The sequence below is a fragment of the Mastacembelus armatus genome, chromosome 14 (genome assembly GCF_900324485.2).
Source record: "Mastacembelus armatus chromosome 14, fMasArm1.2, whole genome shotgun sequence".
Lineage (NCBI taxonomy): Eukaryota > Metazoa > Chordata > Actinopteri > Synbranchiformes > Mastacembelidae > Mastacembelus > Mastacembelus armatus.
This window is the reverse complement of record NC_046646.1, coordinates 4628568-4651031: the sequence shown is the minus strand read 5'-3', so window position 1 is coordinate 4651031 and position 22464 is coordinate 4628568. Positions and strand designations below refer to the sequence as shown.

Genomic DNA, 22464 nt, shown 5'->3' with positions numbered 1-22464 from the left:
ATCCCCAACTTCACCAATGGGATTTACAAATCATTTGGAAATCTTGGTGAAATCAGGAATCAACATGGTGTCCCTTATGCCTGACCATGCAAGGTCACAGGTATTATCATCAACGCCAATGAATTCATCCCCCCAGCAAACACCACCCTCTTTGCCACCCAGGAACACGACCTCTGTCCCTCGATCAATTAAAACTCCACAAGCTCCACCACCTCGGCCAACACTCACACTTGTCTTGTCACTCCTGTTAGATCTGTATGTAACAGATAATTTTTTAATCAATAATTTAATTTTTTTCTTGATTTTATGTTTTTAACTTTAACTAGCAGGACAGGAAATGCAGTTCTTATTGAATCCACCCCATCTAATTTTACATTTCTATCAGAAACATGAGAAAACAAAAAGGGTGGTGGTGTCTGCCCCATACCAGAGGTCACACTCTGGACCTCGTCATTACTAAGGGTGTTAACATTTCAAATGTCACTGTGACTGATGTTGCTTTGTCTGATCATTTTTGTGTCTTTTTTGATTTGTCCATAATTCCCAAAGATGCAGCTGGACCTAGACTTGTTCAGAAAAGACACATAAATGATAACACCAGGACACTGTTTATGGAGATGATTTGGTTTGAAGATACCACTTGCTCTCATGTTGAAGATTTGTTGAATTCATATAGTTCAAATGTTGATGTCATGGATGTGATTGTTCCTGTTAAAGATAAAGTGATCAGGAACAGGCAAAAGGCGCCGTGGAGAAATGATGACTCGGTCAGGGCACAGAAAAGGGGAGTGCCAGAAGGCTGAACGAAAATGGCGTAAATCAAAGCTCCAGGTTCATTATGACATTTCTAAGCAGATGATGTGTGTGTTCAATGAAACTCTACGTAGAAAGAGAGAAATGTATATTTCTGAAATCATCAACAACAGCAGTAACAACTCACATGTCCTGTTTGCTACAGTGAGTAGATTAACAAATCCTCCATCTCCATTCCCATTGGAACTAATTTCATCATCTAAAAGCAATGACTTTGCATTATTTTTTAATGACAAGGTTCAGGGTATTAAACTGGAAATTGTACAAGCAATAAACTGCACAACACATAACTCTGCAGCCATCCAGGAGACACTTGGTAGAACTGACACATTTTACACCTCTAAATGACAAAACAGTCGAAGAGATTATCTCCAGTCTGAGTTCATTCACCTGCTGCCTCGATGTTTTACCCACTAGATTTCTGAGCTAAGCAGTTTGTTACCACAACTCACTCAATTAATTAATAATTCATTACAGTCTGGAACATTTTCAAGGGCCCTGAAAATTGCTGTCATCACCTCTCCTGAAGCAGAGCAGTCTTGATGTTACAGTACTGAACAAGTACTGGCCCATATCAAACCTGCCATTTTTAGGCAAAATCCTTGAAAAAGTTGTTTACCAACAACTTACTGACTTTCTCCTGTTAAACAACTGCTTTGATGATTTTCAGTCAGGTTTTAGGCCCAATCACAGCACTGACACTGCACTGTTGTTTCCGGGTAAGTGAATTCACTTCTTATTGCAAGCATGTTGTGCTGTGTTTACTGAATAGTTTGTCTACAGATTAGCAACAGACTAGCTTTAGTCTAACATGCCTAAAAACTAACTAAACTCTCTAAACAATTCATTAACCGCTACACATTCTGGTACTAGTCAAGTACCTTTCTACTTTGACTGGTATTTATGGCTATTTTCAGACTTAATGCCATGGACCATGTGATCCTGTTACAAAGGTTGGAGGACTGGATAGGCATCTCTGGTACTGCCTGTAAATGGTTTAAGTCCTATCTTGAAGACAGGAAGTATTTCATTGAAATTGGTAACTGTGTCTCGACTAAATGGCGTTGACATGTGGGGTCCCCCAGGTGTTCATCTTGGGACCCCTTTTGTTCAATATTTACGTTTCCTTTAGGTGAGTTAATACGCAGCAATAATGTGTCCTACCATGCCGATGACTACTATGCCGATGACACTCAGATTAACATATCACACACAGCAGGTGAATATGGACCAGTTGATTCACTGTTTATCTCTAGCAGGTCAGATTTCTGTAACGGCCTGCTCGCAGGGCTCTCAAAACGAGCTGTAAGGCAGCTACAGTACATTCAATACACTGCTGCTCAGGTCCTGACTATAACCAGGAAGTACAACCACATTACTCCGGTTCTCAGATGGCTTCCTGTCGCTCAGAGAATAGACTTTAAAATAGCCCTGCTTGTCTATAAGTCTCTTCATGGCTCAGCACCACAGTACATCTCTGACATGTTGATGCCATATGAACCATCTTGAACTCTGAGAACATCAGGGACAGGCCTTCTGCTCGTGCCCGGAGTCAGGAATAAACATGGAGAAGCAGCGATTCAGTTTCATGCAGCTAAAGTCTTCCTGATGATGTTAGACAAGCCTCAACTCTGGCAACGTTTAAGTCCAACCTAAAACCTTTTCTTTTTAGCTCTGCATATGACAACTGAAAGTGTTTTATCTAAAGTATTTTATCTGCACTCATTCTCCTTTAATTTGATTTCAAGGTAATTTTTTACTATTTGCTGTTTCCTGTTTTGATTTTTGCATATGTACTTTTAACTTTTATTCTTTTATTTCTGTAAAGCACTTTGAATTAGTGTATGAATTGTGATATATAAATAAACTTGCCTTGCCTCTGCTGGTTCTAGCAATTTTCTGAGTCAGTGGAAGTAATTCCTATGAACACTAGAGGTAGCCAAAGAGCTGGCTAGAAATAGAGGAAGCTACATAATGTCCTTTCACTTTTACTGCAGTCAGCACTAGTGTTATTGTTGCTGTTATTGCCACAACACCCAGGCACTGAAATCCAGGAATGAAATGACTTCAGTTAAACCAAATTGCACTTACATACTCCATAACATGATTAAATTTGGTAATCCAGATTTGAAATGACCAAATCTTAGGTTTCACCAAAATGTCTGGCTTGTTTCCACATTTCACTGAAATATTTCTTAATTGTGAGCCACAGACACCATCACAGGTCTAGTAAATACATTTCATGTGTAAGAGACCTTCTAGCTGCAGGACTGCAGGTCACTGCTAAATTATTTGGGATTAAAGGGAACTGACGTAATTATCCCAAGCCAAGAGGTAATCTCTGACTGCTGGGCCTGGAATAGCTCTCTTACAAGACGTTCTTCATCTGCTCCACCTCTTTGCCAGGTGTAGCCAGGGTATGGCCTCATACAGTGATGTAGACCTGATTGTTACCTAAATATTATGATTATCAGTTAAATTACCACTAAAGTGATATGGTACAGTGAATTTCTCCATATGCTGAGAGGATCATGTTTTTTGCTGGCAGTGTCTATAAACATTTAACATTGCTAACTCTACTGAATTTGTATTGTTTTGCCGTTCATTTGTGTACTTGCCATATATAAACTGATGACAGTGACTGTTGCTGAAGTAGCCCAAAGAAAGAAAAAAATCATCTTATTTTAGTCAAAGTTTAAAGTGTATATTGTCAGTTTAAATGTATCTGTGAAAATCTTTGATTTGGCTGGTTTCTGTGTTCAAGCATGTTCTGAACAGTTGTCTCTTCCCTAATGTCTTCTAATTAAAAAATAACTTCAGGCAGCAATTAGGATAATCACTTTATTAAAGTAAGACTAAACTGCTTACATTATTCAAGGAAATACCAGTTGTTGCCAGCAGATATAATTCCAAATGAAAAATAAAACGTTCTGTCCCATTTGCGTGTTGTTAGGCCTGTTGCATGTTTACAGTGCCCTGTGGTTTAGACAAAACCAGGATTTTTTTAATGTTTAATTCTGTAAAATTTGGAAAAAGGTTGAAACTCAAAATCCAAAAACCTCTCTAAATACAGAGTGACACTTATGACTGCAAAAGTCCTGACATGCTGCTTTGTGAACTTTAAATGAAACAAACAAAAGTGGAGACAGCTAAGAGGACTCCAGATGACTTAGAGGTTAGCTCATTTCACATATAGCACCTGCTGTAAGTATAATAAAATGCTCTGCCTACTGGCAGAATTCTTCATTTTGCTTCAGGAGATGCTAAAAGTGAGTCTTACCAACCTGTGGAAACAGACATACGGTGTAATTATTGGAAATGAATATAGCCTAACTTTAACAGTGGTTCATGAGCTGCAATTAGTTTGTCCTGTAGTGTTTAGCAAATTATTTAATAGTCTTTTACCTTTAGTTGTATGTGCAGCTTATTAAGTAAAGTGGAAGCAACGCTGTTTGTGAGGGATAGTGTGTTTCCTAGGGCACCACGAACTCTACAGAAAACATTAACTTCAACACAAGTGCTCAGCCTGAAAGCCTGAAAGCCGCATGAGCGGATATTTTTTGCAGTGTGCCACCACAGCTCCACCCACCCCTCGTCGGACAGACTGCAGCCTGGAGCTGCCCTGTGGGCGCTGAAGGTGCTCTGTGTCATTTCATTTATTGAAACATCCACTTTTTGCAGCTTCTGCTAAGGATGGTCAGCTGTTTCCGCTGTCTATAGAGAGGCTGACATGTGCCATCGCGCTGGCTCGTACTGTTGCTGAAAGTAACTTTACAGACTCCTTACATGAATCCGTGAAGTCCACCAGCGAAGAGGTGACATTATGACAACATCCAGGGAAAGAAGTGATTAATCGAGAGCTTCTGGCCTTTTCGGCGTTGTGGGATTAGAAAGATTATCGTGGAGGTACAGTAAAGTAAGTGTTTGTGCGCACTTCATCGGATTATCTTCATATCGTGTAACTGTCACTTGGCTTTGTTTGCTTTTGAGCTCAACTATGAGTTGAACTGTAACCGAGTCAGTGGGTGGTTTTCTAATAAGCCTATCTTTTTTCGCTCAGACGTTCAGACCACCCTCCTTTATCCATGTTAATTCTGTCTTTGCGTCTTTTCAGCACAGACTCTTCAGCAGCAGCAGTAACAGCATTATGACCGTCTGATATGTCTATGGGCTGCTCTCGCCATAAGGCTGCAGATCAAAGGATGGTAGATGGGAATAGGTAATGATTTTCCAAGGCACTATTAGATTTCAGGTGTCTTTCTGCACGATGGAAGCTGTGAAATAAGTGAAACTGCTTTCATTCACAGAACAGTCTTGTATAAGTTACTTTGGTTCAGGCACAGAAAATCCTATGCACAACATAAGGATAAAATCTAACTGCATATCTGACTTGAGGTATAGAGGCTCAAAAGTTAAAGTAATCTCTTTATGCTGATGCAGGTATCTCCATCTAGTTACTTCACTGAATGTAATGCAGGTAAAGGACGATTTGATTTTAAAAAGAAGTGGAAACATCTTGGACTGATTGGTGATATCACCAGCTTTGCACAGTAAATGAATCAAGTTTTAATTACACTGGTCTTCCCTTTTGTTCCCTCCAAATCTGATTAGTATGAGACATGTCTGACTACCAGTTTTCATCTCTGTCTGTACACTGGCCTCCTTGCAGCATCACTATCATTATCAGAAGAGGGTCGCATTTTTACCAGAAGCCTGTATCTTCTGACCACCTGATGAATAAGAAAGGTTCAGCATGAAGTCACTGGCTTCAACAGCAACTTAGTTCCCAGTCTGTGCCCCCCTCAGTGTATATTGAAAAAGAAACTCTATTTTTGGCTGAATCCTCTGAAATATTACAAATATGATTAATGCATGCATATATAAATTTCATGAAGAAGTGAATGATTGAAGCATGGAAAGAGGCGGCTGCGACCGAAATAAAGAGCTAATAATAGACAGATATGGCAGAGGCTCTGTGGCAGGTGGTTGGCTCACACTTAGTGGATTATTGTATTATTATTCAATGACCACATAATTCTAACCGCACTGACAACTCTGACACAACGAGGTGCCTGCAGCCCCAGAGGCATGGTGACAGCCACCGAGTTACCACTAGTGGCTGGCAAGAAAGTGAGGAGAGTAGTAAAGTCATCTCAGGAGCATGGGAGGAGACTCACCTGAAGCCAGGTGAATGAGAGGCCAGCAAAAAGCTGGAGAGTGCCATACATGTAGGCTGCGCACCAGTGAACCAGGGTGAATTACTGTAATAACTGTAGTCTTCTACATAAAGTTACTAGGGCCTGGAAAATGTTGAAAGCAATACAACATCAATACCACATTTATTCTCAGTTTGTCTTGAAGCAGAGAGCCCATTCTGTTCATACATTGAACACTGAACTCCCAACAAAGAAATCACCAAATTCAATTGTCAGCATTCTAGGCCTTTCCGGATCTACGCTTTTATTTTGGAATTAGATCCTCCTCCTCCCCATCGCCATTATATTCAGGCTATGTGTCCCCATACAGTCAACAGTGAAAGTTTGCAGATCTTCAAGGTGGATGCACAGCAATTTCCTCCTTTTGAAGGCTCTTATAGATTTAAATTGGGTATTATAAGTGTTATACCACATGTAACACACAGTGTCCAGTAAAATTGTATTTTAGAATGGACTGTTTTACTTTGTATGAAGGAAAAATGTCTAGTTCGAGCCCAGTTTGATCACAGTTTTGCGGCCAACATCGTAGGCACATGTCCTCATAACAGGCTCTTTTCTATCGATCTAGCTGTTGGTGCTATTTGGAGGTTTTAAATGTGTCAGTAGTACCCATGATATGCCTTTTCACTATGAAACATCAGGGCTTTCATCTGTTATTTTATCCATCTTCACTTCTCCAAATAACAAATTAGCTTCTCTTCATTGCCTATTCAGTAGCTACACTTGTCGCTTGATGGTCGGGCAGTCGTCCAGTCCACTTTCTTGGTCACTCACTTCAGTGAACACCTAACCTCTCCTCTTTTCAAGAATTTGGAAATGACATGGAAACATAATGTTGGTTATAAAAAGACACAGCAAGATGTAGATTTAGCCTGGTCCCTGTTTAATGTTGTACATTCTCTGCTCAGAAATAATAAGTAGTTTGGTTTGCACCTTAGCTATTTTTATCTGATTGGGAAATTGCCTATCACTGCTGCCTTTTAAATAGATAGATAGATAGATAGATAGATAGATAGATAGATAGATAGATAGATACTTTATTCATCCCACATGGGAGAAATTCAGAATTTTATCAAATATATATATAAATAAATAAATAATATATAAATATAATACCTTTTATAAAAAAAAAACAATAAAATAGTAAAACATTTGATTTTACCTATGCTTTGCTACCAACTCCTCTGCAGTGTCACCTGGCTGTACAAACATACTGAAATGAATGAGGTCTGGTGGTGTTACTGTTCTGACCACAGCATCAATGGTGTATGTTTCATCCATTTTCTCTTAACATACAAGTAAAACACAACTTGCAGAAGGTCAGGTGATTGTGACCAGGGTCAATAACAGCTGTATCTCAGTGGGATTTTGCTAGTGCTGTTACTGTCTAAGGTGCTTTTCCAAATCATCGACAGAATCACTCTAATGGTGGTCTCAGCACTACAGTACTACTTACTGTGACATCAGTTAGTAGGGCAGGTCTACTTTTGACTTCAGTTCAGGTAAAAGAAGAGGTGAGCTGGTCTTCATTAGTCTGCCTTCTGTTCTGTGAACTGAACCCTATATTATTTGTCAGGATTCACTGGTTGAACTTTTTTGTAGGGTTTATATTCAGGCTCATCCTGGGTCATCAAGGTGTAGGGTCAGTGTGTGCATGAAAATCAGGGTGTTATTCATTTATATTTTTAAATAAATGAATAATATTATAAACTAATAACATCAGCTAACTGACCTACTGAATTTGTTGCTGTGAGTCCAGTGGTCTATGGTTTACACAACCTACTGTATGACACCAAACACTAGAAGAAAAACAAAACTTTGAGGAAACAAAATACATTTATGTTCACTTGCAGTTTGGCTTCACATTGTCTTCACTGCAGTATGGTCAGTCAGCCATGTAATCCATATTAGAAATAAGGAGTTATCTAGATACATTACAGTATACTACATACCTACTGATGCCTGTTTGTCACTTTTCTACAGTCATAAATCCTCAGCTGGATAGCGGCTTACTTAGTGACTGTACACCATATCATTATTTCTGTCCCAGACATGACTCGCAGTTGACTAGTCTGTTGGCTTCCTCTCACAGGTGTTGTTGCCTTAAACAAGGCCCAGGTCTGTCAACATATTCACTGTGTTTTTGGGAAATAAATCTGAGCATCATGATGTCACTTGGCATGTTGATGAAAAATGTAACGTAGGTACAAAGACCAAGCTAACTTTTGAAAAGCCTGCCCCATGTTCTAACACTTTGGTCGTCTGCAGGGTTCCCAGACCTATGTGGGATGTTCACGGACTGGTGGTGCGTTGAGGCTGAAGGAGCATGGTGAAACACCAACCCCTACAGGTCTATGAGAAGCAGGTCTTTGTGTCCTTTGTCACCGGGATCTATGGTTGCCGCTGGAAACGTTACCAGCGTTCCCAGGACGACAGCTCCAGGGTAAGATAATACACAGATGTACCTAAATTTAGGTGACAGTGATAATGTCGTGGAAAGCAATATTTTTAGGATAACCTATATGGGACTGGTGAATATGTTTTTGTTCAAAATCCTTTGGACAAAAAAGAGAAACAATCGAAATGCTCACATGTGAAACATGTAAGCAGAAATGCAACAAAATTACCTCAGTAACATAGTCTAAAATTTGATTTTTTATTATTTAAAAAAGAAAAATAAATAAACAAGACTATTCATTTGACCAGACATCTAACCCCAGTTAAAATACTGCATTTGTCTTGGTCAGTGTTCCTTCCTTCCCCTTCAATATGCTCAGACAAGGCTTTAGTGTAGCTCTACAGTGGCTCAGTCATTACACAGAATAATGGAAGGCAGACAACAAGGATCACCTTCCTGTTGCTATCACACACAGCAGCAGGTGTCATAGGCAGGAAGCACAACCATAGGGTTATTAAGTTAATCATAGATGCTTCAACCACAGTAATTACAGTGCATCTTATGAATGCTAATGCTCTAATCGCTGTTATAATAACCTGGCCTACAATTCATGCACTAAACAGACATTTACACCCCACCAGAATAAAATATAAGTTGCAGTCCTACCAAAATAAGGGTTTCAATGATAAGAACATGTAACAGAATTGTATGCTAAAAAAATGTGTACAGGCATCCATCCATACATCCATCATCTATACCCCCTCATTCCTAACGAGGGTCACAGGGATCTGCTGGAGCCTGTCCCAGCTCTCTTTGGGTGAAAGGCAGGGGTACACCCTGGACAGGTCACCAGTCCATCACAGGGCCACATAGAGACAAACAACCTCACACACTCACACTCACTCCTATGGGCAATTTAGAGTCACCAATCAACCTGACATACATGTTTTTGGACTGTGGGAGGAAACCAGAGTACCTGGAGAAAACCCACACAAGCACAGGGAGAACATGCAAACTCCACACAGAAAGGCCCCTGACAGGTTTCAAACCAGGAACCTTCTTGCTGTGAGGCAAGAGTGCTAACCACCAAACCACCATGCTGCCCCTGTGTGTAAACATCTACTATATATTTACCTGTTTGACTTTGTAGCTTTTTGAATGAAATTTATATATAGCATAGTCTTTTAGCAAGTGGTGTTACAGTGTGCACAGTTTCTAGACCACTGTGACACCCCATATAGCTATACTGTAGACACCTTGTATTATATATGACTCTTGCCAAATGCAGAAAATTCATCCTTTAATTTTTTTCAGATAAATTTATGCTCATTTAAATAAAGTTTGCCATCCTTTGAAAAGATATTTGGTACATTTAAAGAGCTTTGATTGGGTTAAGCACCAAATTTAAACAAAAATCATTTGTAACTACAAACAGATGAAGTGTTTAGCCTCTCATTCGTCTAGTGCTGGGAATTAGTATGCTATGTGAATGAGTCTAATCTAATGAATTTGTAGCCTAATCCTTTTAAGCTTCTCTACGAAGAAGGTTTTATGGGCTTTTAAAGACAGAAAGATTGTTTCAAAAACAGATATATTAGAGAATGCCATTGTAATTTTTTTCTCCTAAATTCCTAAGGGATTTCTTGATCTGAACCAAGCAACAGAATCAGCACAGTGTTTGGATGTGTAAAGCAGGGCCAGACAACCAGCTGTGTTGGACACCCACTGGGCAGTCACAGCTACTGCTGATGAGTCTCTTATCACAAACAGCCAGTGGCCTGACCATAAATTAGCCCATTTACTGAATGTGTGAGCCAGGCACTGATGATGTCCTGACTGAGAGGAAGAAATACAAGCACACAACTGCCTCTCTGCCCTCTCTGCCTCCATTTACAAAGCTCCATGTTGTCTCACACACAGGTATAAGCAGAAAGGCTAGCATTCATGGACTGATATGTTGTCCGTTTACACCGCATATTAGTGATGTGTGACTGGTTCAGGAGGGATTTTAGCTCCACAGGTTCAACAGGTCCTCCAACCTACACAACAATATAGCTCACTGGTCACTAGGTTACAAAACCACTCAGAGGGCCCTTCCAGTGGCACACTTATGGACCTTTGTTGTCACAAACATTTGGTCACAGCTATGGAATTATCACAGCTTCATTAGGTTTATGTAGAAACACAACTTGGTTAGGTTTAGAAAAAGATCATGGTTTGGGTTAAGATAACCTTTGTCATCATGGTTACATTAATAAATGAAGTTATTGACACTCATCACACTCAAACTAAACACTTGCCTCCTTTGTTTTCTGACCCATCCATCCAGGTTATAAAATGTCACTGTTTTGTTTAAAGCCTGTTGCATAGCCCCAAAGTGGCCAAAAAGAACATGTAATGTAGGTTTTCCAAAAGTTTTCTCATTTCTTGTTTGGGTCTCAATAATTTTACTGTATCTTTTCTTTTTTTTAAATTCTTCTCTTTTGGTCCTAGCACACAGCTATCTTCATTTAAGCAACATATAATATGCATGAATCAGTACACTCACGTGTGCTTGCTTTATCAGTGTTCATTTTCAAGTGACACTGACCTAGTCTGACACAGGCCATTCTGTACAACATATATCAGCCAAGAAAAGAAGGAAGGAGAGGTTTGGCATGTGCTAAAGTCAACACATTGATCAGGATTTATGAGCCCTGTTAAAAGTTGGGTACCAGCAGCTCCAATGCTTGAGATGAAGGGACCTGGTCGCACTTTTAAGAAAGTGTCAGATATCACACAGCTCTCCTGAAAATGTTGGCCTGCGAAAAGTTGGAAAAAGTGATATAGATATGACTTCTACACTGTAGATGAATAGATGAAGCAAGCTACATGTGTTCAGTTGAATCCCCCGACAGTATGACAGTTATTATTGTTATATCTCAGACAATTATCACTAATCATGGTAACTGAATTAATTTATGGACAATTGCCCACCTACTCATGGACCGTCCCTGTTGGTAGAGGGAGAGAGAATGAACACCTCTGCTGAAGTAGGTGTGGACTGTCATGTTTTTGTTGGCTGCATCGGGTTAGAAGACATTCCCCTTTGCATGCACTCATCTCCTGACTAATGGTGAGACTATTCACCAGCCTGACTGTGTAGACTCAGCAGCTTCGTCAGCCATTTGCTCTTTACCTGCACACGTCTAATTCTCTCCCAGCCTCTTACATAAGTTTCTGGAAATGGTGCCCAGGCATGGTGTGGCACAAAGCTGATCAATGCTCAACAGGATCTGTTTATTGCCTATCATACTCTACACCTCCCATCACATGGGCATTAGCTGCAAATCCTGTTAACTACTGAAGGGAAGAGACCTTGAGTGCTGCTTATGCTCTCCTCTATACCTTTACCCTATACTGTATGTCAAATCAGAAGACTGTACCTGCAAGCTTTAGGGCTTCATAGCCTTTAGGCTGTGGGAAAGTAATCAGGTGGCTATAACTATGTTATGTAGTTTCTTCATATAATCTGAAATCACTGAACAATCTGAAGAACCGTTGTTTTGTGTTTTCCTCACAGTGGGAGTGTACATGGTTCATCATCTTGTGTAGTTCTTTCCTTCTGCTTCTCTTCTGGGCTTACTTCTGGGTGGTGGCTCAAAATGATTTCAATGAATTTAACTGGTGAGTCAAATGTTCCTAGTGACTTTGTGCATGTTTGATATGCATTATTTCATGAGTAAAAACCACACACAAACAAGGCAATGTTTTTACTCAATGGTCAATATAATATACATCGGTCAGCACTTACCAGTTCACATTCCAGGTTGGTATACAACCGCTCTGGAGAATGGAGAGATGAGACCATCCCCATCCTTGCTTCCACCACCGTGGGATTCAGCTACATTAGTTTTTTACTGGTAAAATGTCTTCAACTCCTAAGTGTTAGCAAATGTATTAATTGATGAGTGAATGCGTGAGTCACTAAACTGTGGTTCTTTTTCAGATACTAGCAATTTTTCACATTTCCCTGGGCCAGCAGCTAAACCTCTACTGGGTTCATAAGGTGCTGTGATTTACCTGTTAAATTGTTGCCACATTCACTTCTGAAGTCCAGTCTGACCTGATCATTGTGCGTCTCATCTTCACAGATTGGTGTGTTGGCTACTCTGCTCAGCACTATATCGGGTCTTGTCTCTGTTGATGACATATGGAGAGATGAGTGGGACATCATGCTTGTGTCATTGCAGGTTGGTCTGAAATAAAAATGACATCGTAAGCTGTGGTTATCTAGGATGGGTGTAATAGATTGCAACTTAATAAAGGTTTTGAAGATGGATTTAAAGTGAAGTGATGGAGTGTGTTTGTTTCAAAAGAAAAGGGATATTCTGAAAAGTAGAAAAGTCTGGACCTAACCTTGTAATCGTGTGAATGATGTCAGCTGAATATTAGGGGCCGTCAGTGGCCAGTTAATTTGCTTAGCTTAGTATAAAGAAGCTAAGTCACTGCTCCTTTAAAAAAATGTCTTCAAATAATCCTGTGTAAAACCCCATATTAGTAAAGTATTGGAATTGTTACAGTCCAAGTTAACAGTTTCCAGTCTTTACGTTAACCTGAGCTAACCGGTTGCTGGCTACAGCGTTGTATCAGTCTTCTAATCTAACTCTGTATAAGAGAGCAAATAAGTTTATTTCCCAACGTGTCAATCTATTTTTTTAAGGATTTTGCAGTAATTTAAATCCTGTCCTAACTGACATCTTGTTCACATTAATAACACTAACTAAAACTAGACTTTGGCTCTTGAATGTTGAAAAAACACTGAATGGTCTTTCTTTAAATAAGGCTATTAAATCCCTGTGAGTGAATTAGCCCTACAAATAACGTAGGAACTAGCATAAATTAACAGTTTTTCAATGTTTCTGTTATGTTTCCAACCAGTCTACGGCACCATTCCTGCACATTGGAGCCCTGGCAATGGTCACAGCTCTCAGCTGGTTGGTTGCTGGATATGTGATTCGCAGCCAGAGGTCCAGTAAGTGTTTTCATAAGTGAAGATCCCCTAGCTATTTGTGGTGAATAAGAGGAATTCATGATTCATCTTGCAATAATTCCTGCATTAAATCAACAATTTTAAGAATACTTTAGTGTGTGATTGCTACCCTTATTGTATGGTGTTACTGATGATTCCGTTGCAAAGAGCAACGTGTAGCACAACCATCAGTGAAAGAACATTTGATATTTCATTCTTGCAACAGTGAAAACAGTCCACATAGATTTGCCTCCTCTTTCATCAACAACAATAGTTTTAAAAGTTTTTAAGAGTTTCTAAAGTTTTATTTTGAAATGCCATTATCTATTGTCATTGACAGTGCATGAAGGTTTACTCACAATTTTTGTTTAAATCATTTAAAAAGTGCTGTCAGTGTCATTTCAGATAGATACAGCATGAACTGTACCTATGCTAAATGATTTTCCAGGTGGCCTGTATTTGTTTGAATTTTCACCAGAACACCCACGCTACCGCAGCTCCAATATTTTACCCTTTGAAAAAGGCCCTACCCTGTGACACTAAAAACAACCTGCCAGTTGTCGCCACTGACCAACACAAAGCTAACCATTTATTGTCATAACAAGTTGATGAGATGATGAATTGAATAGAGTTATTATCATGAGTTAAAAATTAATAAGCTCTCTTTCTTCTGTTTCTTAGATTTCCAGATGATGGTGTTGCTGATCTACATCATCATCCTCCTGGCTGTGTGTTTAGCTCCGCTCACATTCAGCTGCCCCTGCATCATTGATCGCCACAACCTCAAACCTCGACCAGACGTCATTGGCCGGCGAGGAGCTCCAATGGTGAGTTGCTGCTGTTAGTTGCTCATTTCCTGGACAAAATCTGAACTACATTGATAAAAGTCAGATTTCTCTTACGAATGCTTATGTCAACACACCATGCTGATAGATCAGTCTATCTATTTTTGAGTCCTTAGGCTGAATGAGTGTCTGACTCTGCACTGTACCTTCCACAGCATTATGGTGTGCAGCTTCAATGCATGAGCCTACAGTTGTCAGACACTGTGAGCATGAGAGTAAACTGTGCACTGAACTGTCATTTTTTACAGCTGGGCAAGCAAATGTGCTTCCAGATCATTAGCTATAAACAAATGTACAGTGATGTTCCAAATTTTGTTTTCCTGCATTCTAAAAAGTACAGACACAAACACACACATGCAAATTCAATCACAGACACAGACCCTCACAGATCACACAACCTAGTTGGCTTTCAGCTCTTTAGGTGCTCTGCTCCATGTAGGTTTTAAGATTTAATGCCCTAGGCATTTTTTAAAAAAAAGTTTTTTGTGGAGAAGAAATATCTGGGAGAGTTTTGAGATAAAACAAGTCTCCCTGTCGCCATTACTAGGCCAGATTGAGACTTGAAGAACTCCAGCAAACATTTGAATGTTTACTGCGGCCTAGACAAAATTTTAAATTGGACAGTGAAAGCAGCCTTGTAATACTGAGTCAACACTGATGAATAACCCTGATATTGGTTCATGACATCTAGAGGAATACAGGGGTCTTGGAAATAATAACGCACAATTTCATTTATTAATATATAATATATTTAAAAAAAACAAAATAAATGATTTTTTTCAATGATAATTAAATCTAAATCATTATGTAATTTATATTTTAATGGGCAATAAAAACAATGAATATAGCAACTGAAATTATAAAGGAAAACATGGAAGTTACATTTTTTCTGTTTGAAAAACTGATAATTATACAAATTTACATAATTGTACAATCTATTTTTAGTACTGCTATTTGATAATGATGTCTTCAAAAACATTAGCAATTTGAGAATTTAAATAACCATGGCTGATGTCTCAATGTGCTGTAGAGGTAAAGGTACAGTAGTTTTTCATAACAAATGTTATTTCAGTAAATCATACTTCTCTTGTTATATGTTATATTGAATAATTCTGCTGCTTCCACTTGAGGTGTGTTTTCTACACACATCGACTGACAGTTGTGCTCCTGTTTGTTTCCTCTCTGCTCCAGCTGGCTCCAGAAAACACTCTGGTGTCCTTTAACAGGGCTCTACAGCACGGAGTCAGCTCCCTGGAGGCAGACATCACTATCAGGTAATTAACTACGCATTAATAACCTTTTAATCCTGGGTTTTTCATATTTAATGAATTCTGTCTGCTCTGAAGTTCCACATATAGATCCAACAGCAGAGGTATAGCTTTTTGGATAGAAAACATTACATTTAATGAGACTGCTGCAACAAAATATGTTATTTAATGGTAGAGCTAAAGGATTTTACACAACCTGGTGATTACCAGCACATTAAGTCTGCTTTTTAATGCTGATGACTGAGCTGCTTTTCTGATCTAATATAATTATATTTTTTTCACTAAAGTAAAAATAAATGACAACTTCCAAATTACACTTTCTGATCACTGTTCCTTTCCCAGTCTGGATGGGGTTCCATTCCTCATGCGAGACCGCACATTGAGGCGAACCACAGATGTCAGTAAGGTCTTTCCAGCCAGACAATTTGATGATGCTTCTTTCTTCAGCTGGACAGAGATTCGTTCTCTAAATGCAGGCCAGTGGTTTTTGGAGGTAGTGAAATCCACTTTACCTAAACTCACCCTAGTGACAGCTATAAACTGCATTTGATTTTACAATGATTAAAATTGACAGTATTTTGAAGATATGAAATGTAATTTCAGAAGACAGTAGTAAACTTAATGTCTGTAAAGGTGAAGATGAAATAAATATGTATATTTTGTTTTTTTCACTTCTTAAATTCATTCACAATAAAAAAAAGTATATATGTGCTGTCAACACATGAAAAAAAAGAGAAGCAACAGGTTCCTCGTGTTTGCATTTAAAATACTACAGAACATAGTATATGTTAAGAGGCATTAAATCTTTGTGTCTGGCTCTCTTTTGCTTTGTTTTGCTTGCAGAGTGACCCCTACTGGACAGTAAAAACCCTGACAGCAAAGGATCAGAGCAGAATAGGCAACCAGACGGTATGCAGCCTTGTGGAGATGTTGCGTTTGGCAGCTAGAGCCAACAGTTCTGCCCTGCTCAACATCTGCAGACCTCCACCAGAACACCCACGCTACCGCAGCTGGTTCATGGACACACTGTGGGCGGTGCAAAAAGCAGGGATTTCCCAGAAGAGGGTGAGGACTGTAGGTCCCCCATAATAATCACATGATTAATTGAAGGTGCTGCTTGGAGTATTCTAACTATTCTAACTTATAGTGTATCATTATTATTAATATAGTGGATTAAATTTACAGAGTGAGCCACTGTAGAGAATATTGTGGAACAATGCACTGTCTTATGGCAAAGACAGTAAGAGGATGATGATCCTTCAGCTGGATGGATTTCTAAATGCTATACAACTTCATCAGGGCTTCTTGTTTACTGGAACAACTAAATAATTAGTGAAATTGTAAATGTAATGATTTGTGAACACACAAGGAGCACCTTTTTATCACAGTATTGTAATTGGAACATGAAGCACATACTGCTCTCTGTGTAATCAGGGTCTTCCCATGTCATATGTGTTTTTGTTAGGTGACGTGGACGCCCGACTCAGACAGGGGGAGGGTGCGAGGGCTGCAGCAGACCACTAATGAGAAGCTGTCGATGAAAGAGATAAGGCAGAGGGGAATTACAAGCTTGACTCTCCACTACAGCAAGGCCAGCCACAAAGACATACAGTAAGCAAACAGCTACTGAAACAGGTGACCAGGAAACTGATGTTAAATGGTGTTAAATTCTTATTAGTGCGCTGCATTGTGCAATATTACTTTTTCTCAAGTGACTCCCACCCACTTCCAACTATTGGGAGAACAAAAACATGGAAAATCAATGCTGTAAAAGCAAAACGAGTGTTTTAAATGAGTGTTCTATCAGCACCCACTATTAGTACAGTATTATATGCTGAAAGTCACAGCCATATGTTGACAATAGCATAGTATAATATTCTATTAGCACTCACAGTGAAAAATAACTTTAATATTCAAAGACTTTCATTCATAAATTAAAATCCATCCACAACATTTGATTTCACATGAAAACAGAAATAATCTCAAAACCACAGTTGTGACCCTTTAAACTTTATAGTACCTTTGGATGAAATGTAATGATTACCACAGTGAATGTATTTCTATTACCATATACAGAAAGATTTTAAAGTGACAAGTGCACAATGGTCATGCAGGAGCAAAGTTCAGTGACAACAGAGTAAAATAAGCCAAGAAGTGAAAGGGAGAAAACCTGTATTTTCAGTACTGACATTTATTTTTCCTTCCCCCAGGGAGTATCTGGCCAATAATGTGAGTGTGACTGTCTACCCAGTGAATGAGCCCTGGCTCTACTCCATTCTGTGGTGTAGCGGGGTGCCTTCTGTGTCCTCTGATGCCCCCCAAGTCCTCCGAAAGGTGCCTTACCCCATCTGGCTCATGGTAAACAACTCTCCTCTCTCTCATTTGGCATCTCACACACACAGACAAGGTCACACGGCGAGATGAGAGGACATCAGGGGACAGAGACTGACAAGGGCCCAGCAAGGCTTGAGGGCAAGGATGCAGAAAAATATGAGGGAGCTCAGTGTGGTGTTAGAAAACAGCACCCTGAGTCCAAGACAGGTTGAGACAAGGGCACAGAACTGAACTTAAAGGCAGCTGTCTATCAGCTTCTTTTGCTTTAGTCAGTGACTTGTGTTAGCTTCAGGATACAGGCATGTTGATGGTGACCTTAAGTGGCATTGACTGGAAACTACTTTTCTTTTTTTCTTGTCTTGCAGAGCCAGAATGCTTACAACTTCATCTGGATCACTTCAGATCTAGTGTCCCTTGCCATAGTTATAGGGATTTTTGGTTTTCAGAAGTAAGTACAGTTTGGATTATGATCATGCTGAAAGTCACAGCCATATGTTGACAAATACTAAACACACTGTAAAAGCACCATATTTATTTTTAAAGATAATGAATCTTCACAAAAAGATTTCTACTGCACGTCTGTCCTCTAATCCTTGCCTTTTTCTTTTGATTTTACCTCTTCAGGCCTGTAAAAATGACTGGCAAAGCATTATTCTTCATTTGAATCGGTTACTAACACAAGATGTAGGCAACCTGTTAGAAGGGCTTGTAGGGCCCTTTAAGTGTCAGTTCACCCAAATTACCAAAACAAGACAAAAAAGTCACTTAACCTCCAGTAGAAGAGGTGAAAACTATTTAATTTCTATTGCTCGTTGCATGAACTGTATTGAAATGTATGTACATTCGAAGCCCTATGATAGACTGGTGATCTGTCCACTGTCACGTGTCTGTAGTGGCAATTTCTCTAATATAGCAATAAAAGATGAACAATGAGATTGTATGTACATCAGCTGGTGGGTCACAAATACACACTGGGTGACCCTGAAAGACAGAAAACAAGGCAACATATAGTTCCCCACATCCTGTACTGACAAACAGGGTTGACAGTTGAGATGCTCTATGCAGAAGTCTAACACTTAAGCTATATTAAGCACTATATCCCTTTCATGTGCAGTGGTCACTTCAGTGGACAGCTATTCAAAAACTGTTTTCTTGAATGTGCGTGGGTTAAGATTGTGTAGTTGAATATCACCCACTACAGTGGACGCTAGCGTGTCATCCAATATTTGGTGTCCCACTGGTCATCCATTGTAAGTGTGACAAAAGCTGACCAATGGAAAGCCAGAAACCCTCAGTAGCTTAGGAGTAGGAGTGATTTAGCTTTGCACTCAACAGTGTTAGGATTTGTTCAAATATGTACATAAGTAACAACATTTTCAATATTATTTCATAGTTTTCACATATATATTTTTCTCTGTTTTGTGAATGTTTCTTCAGTTAAAAACTCAAACACATGCATGTGATGAAATCTGAAAAATAGTTTTGTTTTTTTTTTTTTAATTTTCAAGCCCAAGGAGCAATAAAGACACTGAGGAAAAATTCTGACTAGAGCTTTAATTACTCATGCATGAAAGGGATATGCAGAAGACCTAAATTCTACTGGTTCTTGGAACCGGGTGAGATTTGACTGAACTTTTGAACTTTAGCTGTTGACATTTTGCAGCACATTCTCCAGCCTCCAGACCACAAGACCTAAAGAAAACAGGAACCAGCTTTCAGATGAAAACCAGCTCATCCTAGACTTTTGCTGACCCCTACACAGCATAGAGAATAACATATTAAAGAAACCCGAGAAGACAAAATAAGCAATAATAATAAGATGATAAAACATTTCTTCCTAGCTGGATTAGCTCCTTTCTCCATGTCAGGAAACTCTGCCTCTTTTATTCTGAATATTCCAGTCAAGTATCTCAAAATATGAACAATAAAACCACAATTATCTGCATTGTTTGCTGTTATCAGACAGAAGTGACTAATCTTTAATTTGGGGGAATTGATCCTTTAAAAATGATGAGGTCTTTATTGATTGGTTTATTGAGTTGGTTGAACATTATCATTAATATAACATTATTTTTTTGGTTTTAGTAAGCACAGTCTGCTTCCACACTGACTGTTCATTCTCCTCTTCTTTTGCTTTGTTTTTTCCTATTGTCTTTTGTCCTCTTAATGTTTCTGTGTGCCTCCCCCATGCTATATAACCTCTCACTGTCTTCTTGTCCTCTCCTTCTCCTCTGACATTCTTATTGTGTCCTGTGCTCTGCCTGATCTGCATGCAACCTCCCTCTGCTGCCCCCTGGCATCTGTCAGCTATCATATGATCAGGTAACTGCTGCGACTGCCTTGGCCTTTGTTTCTGCCTCCTTGTCTGTCCTCATTTTGTTTTTTCTGTCTGATACCCCAAGGCCAACTCCTTCCTTTCTTTTGCTATGCTGGATTACCTTTTGTTTATCAGTGTGCATTTCTTAAATGTATATGAGTCTATATGTATCACTGCTACTGTATTAAAAGGTATACTGACACAGATGGAATGACAGCCTCTCTGCCCTTGTAATGGTTTGGATCTGTGCATGCTCTCACAGGTGGAGGATGAGTGGGATCCAAAACTATAACCCAGAGCAAATTATGCTAAGTGCTGTTGCGCGACGGTCCAGTCGGGACATCAACATCATGAAGGAGAAGCTCATATTATCAGGTGCAACTCTGACTTCATAAACCATGCATAATGGCCATGTGGAAATGCAGCCAGCAGGCTTTGAGATTCAAAACTCCAGTAGGGAGCACATACACATTTACTGTATATACTTTTACAACACAGAGGCATTTTAATGGAAAATATACTTTTATAAATGCATAACAAGGACGTGCATGCATATCAGACAGGCAGATCAAACGCCTGAGTAGTTTCTGATGCTACCACAGGGTGGTGCTTACGTCAAATATTTTCCATTTTTACAGTGAGACGCTATAAGATAGATATGTGCTGTGTTAGCCTTATTTACTGAAGAACTGTACAGATGTTTTGCCCGTGGTTTAGGGCAGCAGCCAGTGAGACTTATTACACAGGCCAGTTACAATATTTTCATTCTTTACAGCAACAATTTATTAATTTAATAATAACTATGTATTAATTTACAGTAGGTGGTTTAATCTCCCATGGATTTTTCCTCACATCACTTCGTCACATATAGACCTCCAACCATCTTCATAAAAGTTCAGCAGCAGAACACACTGGTTTGTGCTGCTTTTTTACTCTCAGCACATGTCAAAACAGGCTGATACATTCACAGCTCATGCACTAATGGGCTCATTTACATCTAAAGTCATAGTACATCCAAACAGAAAAATTGTGGTTATGCAGATTTTGTCCACAAGGTAAATAAAGTATGGTGTTATGTGAATCCTGTTCAGTAAAGCAAATGTTCTCCTATGGTTTCCAGAACTTAACAATGGACTCAGCAGTACAGAGGAGCTTTCTCTCTACCCTGAGAACAGTTATGCAAGACACTCTCATGGAGGCCTCAGTAACTGAACAAACATGAAACAAAGAAGGTGCACCACTACAGCTGAAAGATCTTGGATGTTCATTTAATTTTCGAGCTTTGGCATAGACTAAAAAGGAAACTGAATTTGTCAACGTATTCTGAACATGGTGACAGCATGGATAATAAATCATGTCTAATGTACAAACACAAAAGCTTTCACCATATGAAAATTAATGTTATCCATTTTTTCACAACGGTTAGCATTAAAATCATCCTTGGAAACATGTGGTTGATGCAGCCTGCACTGTATATGAATAGGGGAGTATCTGATGAATGGGCAAATGTCTCGAAAACATGCAGAGTTATATGTAACTGGGGATGTTGACAAGGAGAAATTGGAATTTTTGTTTCTTTGTAATGAAGACGTGTTTAAAATGATAATTTTACTTGCTGTCACATTTTAATGTAGAAATTTTATTTTCCTGGAAATAACATGAACATTATTAGCTGTGCTATGGTATGTGTGGGCCTGAACTCCATCTCACAATGAGACAACAAAATTTCTGTTACGGTTTGTTGAGTGACCATCTTAAAATATTTGCGCTTATGATATGCTGTTTTATTTTTCCATGGCATTTACACCACTGATGTTTTAAAATGAGCTTTGTAGTGGTCTGTGCTGTACATGAATGTAAATATGAGTCGTTTTATTTTCTCCTTCTGAGAGGATTTTAAATGTATTGGAAATACACACTGTATATGTTACATTTTGCATTTATTAGCATTATAAGTGATATCCTGTTGAAGTGTGACAGAGAGATAAGTGCATACAGCATGTTTTCCTGCATAATGTGCTGGGGGGGAGTGGTTCACTGTTTTCTATTATTCCATGATTGATTTATCTATGTAGTCATATTAGCGTTTCTGACTTTCACATGCTGCCTTTTTGTTAAATAAACGCACTGGTAGAATATGTTTATCTCTGATTAGTTGATTTATCAATAAATAAGTCAGACAATCAATCAGTCATCAAAGTAATTTCTAAGCAAATATGACAAAATACTGCCGTTACCTTATGAAAATAATAAGTTGCATTC

General features: G+C 39.0%; 1 protein-coding gene across 4 annotated transcripts; it reads left to right on the top strand.

Moving 5' to 3' along the window:
• Positions 1-4429: 4429 nt before the first annotated feature.
• Positions 4430-22374, top strand: gdpd5a (glycerophosphodiester phosphodiesterase domain containing 5a). Of its 4 annotated transcripts, XM_026329370.1 has the most exons (17): positions 4430-4729; positions 4928-5032; positions 8298-8472; positions 11990-12093; positions 12236-12329; positions 12416-12475; positions 12561-12659; positions 13348-13441; positions 14120-14265; positions 15475-15557; positions 15894-16044; positions 16395-16625; positions 17017-17162; positions 17762-17909; positions 18251-18333; positions 20465-20577; positions 21323-22374. In XM_026329370.1, exons 3-17 carry the CDS (start codon positions 8356-8358, stop codon positions 21412-21414), a joined length of 1761 nt encoding a protein of 586 aa, XP_026185155.1. In that variant the 5' UTR covers positions 4430-4729; positions 4928-5032; positions 8298-8355; the 3' UTR covers positions 21415-22374. The 4 variants fall into 4 exon arrangements, with proteins under 4 accessions (XP_026185155.1, XP_026185154.1, XP_026185156.1 ...); XM_026329369.1 differs by lacking the exon at positions 4928-5032 and having other exon boundaries at positions 21323-22373; XM_026329371.1 differs by lacking the exon at positions 4928-5032 and having other exon boundaries at positions 16395-16616; positions 21323-22313.
• Positions 22375-22464: the final 90 nt, after the last annotated feature.